The sequence below is a fragment of the Morus notabilis genome, unplaced genomic scaffold, assembly GCF_000414095.1.
Source record: "Morus notabilis unplaced genomic scaffold, ASM41409v2 Scaffold205, whole genome shotgun sequence".
Taxonomy (NCBI): domain Eukaryota; kingdom Viridiplantae; phylum Streptophyta; class Magnoliopsida; order Rosales; family Moraceae; genus Morus; species Morus notabilis.
In genome coordinates this window covers 141802-152210 of record NW_010363285.1, presented here as the reverse complement: position 1 = coordinate 152210, position 10409 = coordinate 141802, and the positions used below count along the sequence as shown (strand labels likewise).

Here is a 10409-nt window from a genome sequence, read left to right as displayed (position 1 = left end):
TAACTGTCACATGCCATATATGTGAGGCTATTTTTTTTTTTTTTTTTTTGAGAAAAGGTGACAAATATTTCTTAGAGTGTATGGGTTTAGATTTGTACAGCTTACTTTTAATTAATATCTTTTTTGGTTAAATAATTATACGATTATTATCACTAATGTCACTTGAACTTTAGAGTCATTTTCAGTTTACCCCGTGAACTTGAAAAATTCTTATTTTGCCCCATAAACTTTGAATTGTTCTCACTTAACCTCTTATGTTGCAATTTATATTAAAATCAGACAGAAAAAAGGAGCGGTTAAGTGTTGCCATGTAGTTTTTATATGTTTGTTTCTAATAGAAATTCAAATAGAAGTATCACGCGATTGCATTACACTTTTTTTTTTTTCTATCACTTTTTAACATAAATTACAATAAAATGGGTTAAGTAAAAATAATTCAAAGTTCATAGAGGAAAAATAAGAGTTTTTAAAATTTAGAGAGCAAACTGAGAATTATCTTAAAGTTTAGGAACACGAGTGATAATAATCCATAACTATATTAATGATTAAAAGCGTATATTAATCAAGATTAAGAGTTAAAAATCTTGAGCTATAAACTTTAAAAGTAATTTCAACGATTTTCTCTAATATTTATCATATAGTTTCCTTTTATACATTTCGCACCGAATTCACTTCACCACTACTTTTGCAACCAAGTAAGGAAATTAACTATCATTTTCCCAAGAAAGTTACATTAAAGAGCTATGAAAAATCAGACATTCGACGGCCGTACGTTATTATTGTCTTCACTGGTAGAGGTACTGGTTCCACTTCCATTCGTAGGCTCAATCTTCCTCATCATAAACTGCTCAGGCCTATCCGAAGCATCCTCGTCATGGTACAGGTAAGCAAAACCCCCATGCCTCGTCAAATCAAGACCCGCCATCTCATCATCCTTGGAGATCCTCAACAGCCTCAGTTTGTTCAGCCCATAAAACAACGGTCCCATCGTCGCCGTAACCCACCCGGCCACCACCAGTATCTGCACCACCTGCGCCGCCACCAGCCTTCCTCCGCCTCCCATGAACAGCCCGTACGGCCTGTCATCTCCGCCGTACACCTCCCCCACGTATTCCTTCGTCGCGAAGAGGCCGGTGAACAGCAAACCCCACGCGCCGCACCCGCCGTGCAACTGCGCCGCCTCTAGCGGGTCGTCGTACTTCACCAACTCCGCCAGCTTGTTGGACGTGATTAGAACCCACGCGGCGACGAAGCCGCAGACGATCGCCGCCCACGGCTCGACCACCGAGCATCCCGAGGTTATCGCGGCGAATCCCCCGAGGAGGCCGTTACAGACGTCGGTTACGTTCCAGTGACCGACGAGCAGTCTTTTCCCGAATAAGGTCGTGAGCGCGGCTGTGCATCCAGCCAATGTGGTCGTGACAGCTGTCCGTCCCACTCCGCTCCACTGACCGTAGTAAACGCGTTCACCGTCACCGTAGCTTTTCAGGATTGTGATGAACGAACCGGGGTTGAAACCGTACCAACCGAACCAGAGTAGAAAAGAGCCGAGGACCACGAGCGACGCGCTGTGACCGCGTAGAGCCACGGACCTACCCGTATGGTCGAAGCGGCCGAGTCTTGGGCCTTCGATGAATGCGCCCCATAATCCGGCTATGCCGCCAACCATGTGGACAACGCCAGATCCGGCGAAGTCGATGACTCCGGAGCCAAAGAGGAGATCGTTATCGGGTCGGGACGGGCTGGCCCAGCCGTCGGGGGACCAGAACCAGTGGGAGACGATGGGGTAGACAAAGCCAGTGAGGAAGGAGGAGTAGATGAGGTAGGCGACGAACTGGGTGCGTTCGGCGATGGAGCCGCTGGTGATGCCGGCTGCGGCGATGGCGAAGGCCCACTGGTAGAGGAAGAAGCTGTAGTCAGCGGAGTGGGAGGGGAAGGTCTTGAGGCCGAAGAAGTGGCGGCCGATGAAGCCGTTGGGGGGGGAGCCGAAGGCGAAGGCGAAGCCGAAGAGGTAGTACGAAAGCCCACCGGCGGCGGCGTCGAGGACGTTAGTGAGCATGATGTTCATGCTGTTCTTGGCGCGGACGGAGCCGGCGCAGAGCATGGCGAAGCCGAGCTGCATGGAGAAGACGAGGTAGGCGGAGAAGAGGAGGTAGGTGTTGTCGACGGCGTAGGTGGTGGCGGTGAGCTTGTCGGACACGGCGTTGAAACGGGAGCAGAGGAACTCCGCCGCGGCCGTGGAGTTGGTTGTGGCGGTGAGAAGGGCGGAGAGGTCGGAGGCCGTGCAGGTGAGAGAGGCCATTGTGGTGGTGGTGGTGGTGGTGATGGAAGAGTTTAGAGAGAGAGAGAGAGAGAGAGAGTGAGGAAGAGATTCTTGTAGTTCAAAGTATATATAAAGACCAACAAGAGATTGGTGTATGTGTGTGGACTTGGAAATGCAAGGAAAGCTTGTGAATAATATGGGGTGTTCAGCCAAGAGGATCGTAGGGTGGATGATGGACACAAGATAAAAACGAAAATGACCTTATACGAATAAAAAAAATACCACAACTTAATTCAATCATGTAATTTCAAAAGAATATAATCACGTAGAAATATGACAAAATTGTCACATAAACAGTAAAATATTTAATTTTCAATTTTTTTCCTCGTGAGACTCTTATTATCCTTTTTTTCTTTTCATGTGATTCTTCTTTTCTGCAGTCACAAAATACATATATAATAATGCATCAATATTGATAAATACATAAAAATATGTCATTCGTCATATTCTTTTTTTGGGGAAAATGATTATTATATGTTTATAATATTACTGCGTTGACTCTTATGCAAATTACCTTTGATTTTATTCATATTCATAGTTCACATTTTCCAGAAAACGGTGATGAAAGGGGTAAGTTTTAATCTTTTCATTTTCTAATTCAATCCGATCCAAATTTATTCATAAAACTATTTATCCCATCACATATATATTTCTGAAATATTCTAACGGAGTACAGATATTTAGTTAAAATCAATGGTCACTAATGGGCAATGCATAACATTATGCTTTTATTTAGTGTGTTCTTAATTGTTAAAATAAATACCCCAAAATATAAAGTTTAAGTAATTTTTTTGAGCTAATTAGTTACGTATGAGACTCATTCTATTACTGTATATATATTTTGATTTAAACCGTAATTGGTTAGTATCAGATGCAGTGATCATTTGGAAAATAAATAAATAAATAAATGAAGTGATCGTAGTTATATAATTATTTTTCTGTCTTTTTCTATACTCTCTACCTTTTTTCCCCCCCCCCTCCATATTCATGCTCGAGCATACCCAAAATAACGATGTTGATGCTGCCTATATTCGACGCCGTATGATTTGAGATTAAATATGAGGAAATGAAAAAGAATATATGTGATTAATGTTAGTTAACCTTTGCTTAAACGTTGACAATTATATTTGCTAAACACCTGGGTTTCATGTGGCTTTTCATTAGCGCTAATAAGAATTGATTAGTAACTACGAACATTTCTCTTGTTCCCCCAAGTATATGATCAATGCTAATATAGTACCAAGTGTTTGGCAAGATATAGGTCGTTCTATAAAATATTGGCAGCCAGGTTTTCAAACGATGGAAAATTCATCCTACCAGTTACACTTGTATACAAATTATATAAGACAACAAGATCAGGAATCCCAATATATATATATATATATATATATATATATATATATAACAATAAGGAACTTCACACACACATATATGAAGAATTTAAGTCCTCTCAGCGTATCCTATGTCATCCATAATGTCCTAGCAATCATGCATGGAGACAAATGATATTTGAATGGTTTTGAGAATTGTAACGAGTTAAAGGTTTATTGCTTTTAGCTAGGGCCACAACCATTTTCAGGCTATAATCACTTTTTGCATGCAATATTCAGAAAAAATTTAAACTCAAGTTACAACTTTATTTAAATTCACGTTCTTTTAAGTTCCAACTTTATTTTCAACTTTATTAAACTTTATTCAAGTTACAACTTTAACTCAAGTTATAACTCAAATTCAACTCAAAAACTACACTCAAGTCACACTCTAAAAGAACAACCCCAAGCTACTAACCGTAAAAAGTTTGTCTGGTACTTGCTTCTATTTTGTTACCGGCCGGGATATAATGCTTAATGATTTCATCATCAGAAAGAGTTTATTTTGAAGAATTAATTATTAACCGTCTAAAATATATATGTGTGTGCGCGACCTTGAGGTGGACATGCACATATACATATATTTATACTGAGGAGCAATATTTGATAATTAAATAAACGTCAATGATTGATGATTCAAAAAATAATATTGAACTATATATCTGCTAAAAGTTGATTACATGTCCATGCCTGATATCCTCTTAATTAAGTTTCCAAGTTCTCACTCCAAACATCATGTCACAATATATAACAAGGATTAAGGGCTTTACAACATTATTAATGACTAATCATGTCATGATCTTAGTTTATATGGACTTTAATTAACTATAAATAAATATATATCGAGGTCTACCTTCAGGGAGGGAACTCAAAGACAGATTATGCGCAAATAAACTATTTATAATTTGGTTTAGTAGTTAATTAGCCAACCTTTTATCATTTTCTTAATTAGAATACATTAGAATGTTAATGCCTGCAGCTTATTACTTGAGCGGAAAACAAACTAGTTCTCAAAGGAAATGCATAAAAATAAAATAATATTATTCCATTCTTTACAGAATTAATTAAGGAGAGAACGGGTCTTTCTCCAAAAGTCAAACCTAATTAACAAATTAACCATCTTACTTGATACCATTTCTTTTTTTCCTTTCGATGTCGTAAGAGAGCTAAGGGAAATTATTGAAAATGGATCTTTAATTAATAAATCAGTAAGAGATGTTACAATTAAAACAACAAGCATTACATCACTATATAGGACCACACTTCTACGGAAGAATCTAGACTTACACATAATTGCGTTATTTGTAAATTATTGGCAAAGGGGGTTCCATATTTCGCATTAAAAAATACGTCTACAGATATATATATATATATATATATATATATTATCTACCAGATTTGAGAAAAATTCGGGTCTTTCTCCAAAAGTCAAACCTAATTAACAAATTAACCATCTTACTTGATACCATTTCTTTTTTTCCTTTCGATGTCGTAAGAGAGCTAAGGGAAATTATTGAAAATGGATCTTTAATTAATAAATCAGTAAGAGATGTTACAATTAAAACAACAAGCATTACATCACTATATAGGACCACACTTCTACGGAAGAATCTAGACTTACACATAATTGCGTTATTTGTAAATTATTGGCAAAGGGGGTTCCATATTTCGCATTAAAAAATACGTCTACAGATATATATATATATATATATATATATATATTATCTACCAGATTTGAGAAAAATTGATTCGACCGTATTAAACAAGTATCTAACTATTTATTTAAAAGTTTACAACTTTCCTAATGTTTCTTTATAAATTATGAGTGATTCTACTCTGTAAATCTCACCCGTCGTTTTTAATTTACTTCTCACTTGCCGACAAGTCTTTTAAAATTAAATTAGAGTGCGCAGCACATATATTGTATGGAACGTAGCGACAAAAAGAATGCAAAGAATATCAGGAATTTTGATTTAATTTATTCCAAAGGGTTAAAAAAAAGAAGCAAAGAAGATGCCCCCTCAGGGGAAGCTGGAGTCATTCAAACCCTAAAACAAGTTTTTGTAACACAATTTATCAGTCTTTTCTTAATATAATAATGTAATTAGCAATAGATACTTACACTTCAATGAACTTTCAGATTGAGACTGCAATAATAGTTATTCATACGCATGTTCTATTAAGAAGTTGAAAAGTGGTTAATGTGAAATATATAAGTGGCTAAGCAAATGTTAAAGTCTCGTTGTCGCAGAGTTCTGATTTCACAATCATGATGGCATTAGGAAAATGACATCCGTAAACCTTCTCTGTTAGAAAATCCATTAATGGAATCATATTTTTATTGGGTTAAAATCAGATTTCTCTCTCTCTCATACGCATATTTAAGAACATTATGCATGGATTTCATTTTCAATGAGTAAGTTGATGTTGAGCACTACGGTAAAATATCATATCGCTTAAGTTGTTGATAAGTGTGGCAAGTTGGTCGAGGACTAGAATAAAGATCCTAATTGTTGATAAAGTGTGCCAAGTATATATTACTGTGTAAAAAGGGACTCAAATCACATGTCTAATTTTTAGTGTCTTAATTAGTGTCTAACAACTTATAAAACGTCACTTAATAGATCTAAAAATTAAATCATTGAAAAGCTAGTTAAAAGATATTTTAATTTTTTTTAAGTGATGTATCACAATTCGGTTAGTTATGTATCAATTAAGACACTATAATTAGAATCTGATTTAAATCCTTTAAAAACAGTCAACTAAACGCAAAATAAACACATATAGATATGTACTTTAACTTTTTGTTTGGTAGGGTGGAAAAGAGAGAGGAAAGAAAATAGAGGAAGGATTTTGTAGAAGAAAATAGAATTTTAAATTGTTTGGTAGAGGGGAAATGAGGAAAGAAGGAAAATAAAAATCCATGGCCCACCAATTTTTAATCCTTACAACTTTGGGAAGAAAAGATGAGGGAAAAAGTTTAACAAAAAAAAAAGAGATATAAAATAATAATTTTAACCTTCATCATTCATCATATTTTTATTTGTATTGAGGTATTATTGTAAAATACCTTAAAATTTGACATTTTCTTTTCATTTTTCTTTCTCTTCTACTAAACAACATGAGAGAAAATCATTTTACTTCCTTCACCTAGGTATTTTACTTCTTTTTACTTTCTCTTTTCTATCCATCCTACCAAACATAGCATTGAGGAAATCCCAATTCTTAATTCTAAGGGAGCCATCAATAACTAACGATGCACAAGTTGCAGGAATCGTTCCAAAATAATATAAAAAGGCATCAATTATAGACACTACTGTTCACTTAGTTAATTGACAAAACTACTATGTCAGCACCAAATTTTATATCTTTGAACTAATTAAGTTCCTCCACGTCCTATATCAAACTTGGGATTTGAGTAGACTTTTGGTACTTTTTTTAAAACCAAAAAACAAAGAGTTTTTAGGATTCTGTTTTGATCAATTTGTTCATTGTCATGAACATTCTGACTATAATGTGGTCTTTATTTCTATACAAGCAGTTGATCACATTTGTAGTGTTATCAAACATCGTTAATTTCACATAGGGATCCTAGTCAGTGTAGATAAACTTTTTTTTAAGGATGGTGAAATCAAATCTCAGTCTTTTTTTGACTTGAGTTGCCTTGCTAGTAAGAAGAGTCCCACTGAGGTAAAAGCAGACAAAAACGTTGATGAATAGAATAATGCAAGTAGAGCTCCTCTCAAAGACTGCAACGACAAGATTCCAGATTTTAGGACGGGGTGTTAGTTATTAACAGGGAATAAGGAAAATATTTGATTTAGTTTCTGTAAGCAGTACCTTAGCCAGCAACAATGCATTGTCGTTTGCATATTGCAACTCACTCTCTGGAATGCTTTGGATTCCCTGAGCTACTTCCCATGAAAGTATCCTACATTTCGGATTTTGAGGAAGTTAATATAGTTTTTTCTGTTATATGGCTCTTTGCAGTTAATTAAGGAACAGTTATTACCCGAAAACAATACTGATGACGGCGCCAATGTTGGCTTTAACTGATGTTAGTTCGACTTGAAGATCCCCAAACTGCAGTTTTTGCAATGCGAACTCATTTTGTTAAGTTTCATGTTAACTGCATTTCTTTTTGTGGCTGTAATTTGCAGCAACTGGTCATGAACTAACCTTAAACATCCTGGTTTCCGTCTTTGGCTCTTCGTCAGGCACCGTGGATATTGAAGTAGCAGATAGACGCCTCCCTGTTGCAATCATCGCTTTTGCAATCTACATTCATTAAATGGTCCAACATAACATTACTTCAATATCTAGATAAAGAACTCCTGGTCATATTAAAGTTGAACGAAAAGATCAAAAGAAAACTGTATAGTGAAATACTAAAAAAAAAGTTGAGTTCAGGAATTTAACACTAGAGTTAACAACATCTGAATATTTAATTATAAACCCGAAACAAAATATGCTTGGAGAGACCAAAATTACAACCACAACAACAAGCCTTAATCCCAACTTAATTGGGGTCAGCTATATGCATTTCACTTTTTCACGCAGCTCTATTCGAAATTAGACTTTCCTAAAGGCCTAGATCTAGAATGTCATTCCTAACTACTTCGGTCCACGCAATTCTTAGTTTACCCCTCCCTCTCCTAGTATTAGGTATAAGAATGTCCTCCCAAGCACGAACTCGTGCTTCTAGCGGTCTATGTTAGATATGCCCGTACCACCTCAAGCGGCCTTCGCACACCTTATCTTCTATTGGTGCTACACCCACTTTACTACAAATAACTTCATTCTTTATGCGATCTATTCTCGTATGGCCACTCATCCATCTTAACATACGCATTTCTGCCACATTCATCTTACATATATGTTGTCTCTTAACTCCGCCTATGCATTTGTATAGCCGGTCCCAAGCCTGGATAAAGGAGGAGGGTTGCGGTAGGTTGACGGCCAGTGTAAAAATAAGTCACTCTCATGGATTTCACTTACACAGAATCTGCAGAATTACAAGTTTGAATTCAATACCTCCTGCTTTGCTACTATCTTAATTTACCAATTCTCTCAAAAACCTCAAGCTTTTAGGAGCTGGGCTAACAATAGTTTTATATTTTAGCGGTAACAATGTAGGAATGGTACATACATACCTTTTGTAGCTCACCTTGGCCGTACTGCCCCACGGCCTGGAACCTTCTTCCAGCAGAAACCAAGCGCTTTCCAAGTGCTAAACCAACAACTAATAAATAAGCTCAAACAATCCAAAATGTTAAATATGTCTTAGCAGAATATTGTGCAAAAGGTTTTTATGGGCTTGCCTGATTTGGCATTGTCTGTTAAAGACGCCTCTAACTTAGGGAGCTTGCTAATTAAAGTATAGGAAGTTGATGTATCAGCAAGTTCCCATGCTCTAGAGAGGTTTAACAGTGTCTCTCCCAGCTCTCGACCACACTGAAAAACAAAACCCAAAGAAATTGATTTCTTATTTCTGTATAAGTGTAATTGTAACAGGGGAAAAAAAAAAAAAAAAAACGTAATTTTCATGTGGTTGGAAATGTACTGTAGCTAATTAATCAGATTAATAGGGCAGAGGATGAGGAACACATACCTCATCAAGGACCGGTCCATTTGAAAGATCAAACGCTGCATCATTAAGCTTCAGAACCAAAAAAAAAAAAAAAAGCGCAGAAGCATTTACCATAACTGTCTCATCAAAACAAAAAACATCAAAGGCACAAACAGAACAACATGTCATTTACCTTTAAGTTGGCTATTATTTACTATTAAATAAGTTAACCAATACTTTTAAATTTTAAAGTCATTTTCATCTAAATTTTAAAAACTCTTATTTTATTACATGAATCTTGAATTATTTCCACTTAACCCTTTCTGTTGAAATTTCTGTTAAAAATATTAGAAAAAGAAATGAGTAATGCAGTCTCATACTTTTTCTTTTTGAATATTTGTTAAAAGTAAATGGATAAAAATTATATGACCATACTTAATCCTCTTTCTCCAGTCTGATCTTAACAGAAATTTGTATAAAAAAATTTAAATGAGACTAATCTAAAAATTTAAGAAGTAAAGTGAGAAATTTTAAAATTTAAGTGACAAATAGAAAATAACCCTAAAATTCAAGGGTGTCAGTGATAATAATACAATAAGTTTTGTCGTTCAAGGGGTAAGCGTCGCTGTCGTATTGCTTGATAAAGTAACGAGCAACTTGTGGTTGGTTTGTACTCTATTCATTAAAACGCGTCGTTATAATCTAGAATTTATCTGTCGTTCACGTCGACGAAACGATATGACGTTTATAGAAAAGTAAATAACCAGGCCGTTGTTTAAAAAGAATCCCGTCGTATTTCTATAATGACATCTCAATTTAAAACGATGCACCGTCGTCCTAGCTCTAGAAAAACGACACGCCGTGTTTTTAGAAGTTTAACAGAACAGTAAGTCACAAACTTAAAAGAAACACAGAAAGAAATTCTTACTTCGAGACGAAGATCGCCTGGAAGCTTCGAAAAGTAATCTTGTGGAAGATCAAAACTATCCTGCAAACAAAAAAGACAAAGATTAAAAAAATAAAATAAATTCTTTTTTTTTTTCTTCTGGCCGCGCGCGTCCAGCACGCGTCCAGGGCGCGGCCAGCCCGCGTCCTGCGCGTGGCCAGCCCGCGTCCTGCGCGCGGCCAGCGCGCGTCCTGAGCGAGG

At 36.3% G+C, this 10409-nt stretch overlaps 1 protein-coding gene across 1 annotated transcript in view; it reads right to left on the bottom strand.

The window, feature by feature from the left end:
- Nucleotides 1–627: 627 nt before the first annotated feature.
- Nucleotides 628–10409, bottom strand: part of LOC21407213 — a 14089-nt gene continuing 4307 nt past the window's right edge. Inside the window, exons 8-16 of the mRNA XM_024169409.1 lie at nt 10191–10250; nt 9305–9352; nt 9015–9147; nt 8847–8923; nt 7873–7971; nt 7706–7776; nt 7534–7624; nt 7353–7442; nt 628–2314 (exon numbers count right to left, since the gene is read on the bottom strand). Coding sequence (XP_024025177.1) covers nt 752–2314; nt 7353–7442; nt 7534–7624; nt 7706–7776; nt 7873–7971; nt 8847–8923; nt 9015–9147; nt 9305–9352; nt 10191–10250 — 2232 coding nt within the window. The 3' untranslated portion in view covers nt 628–751. The remainder of the gene's footprint in view (nt 2315–7352; nt 7443–7533; nt 7625–7705; nt 7777–7872; nt 7972–8846; nt 8924–9014; nt 9148–9304; nt 9353–10190; nt 10251–10409) is intronic.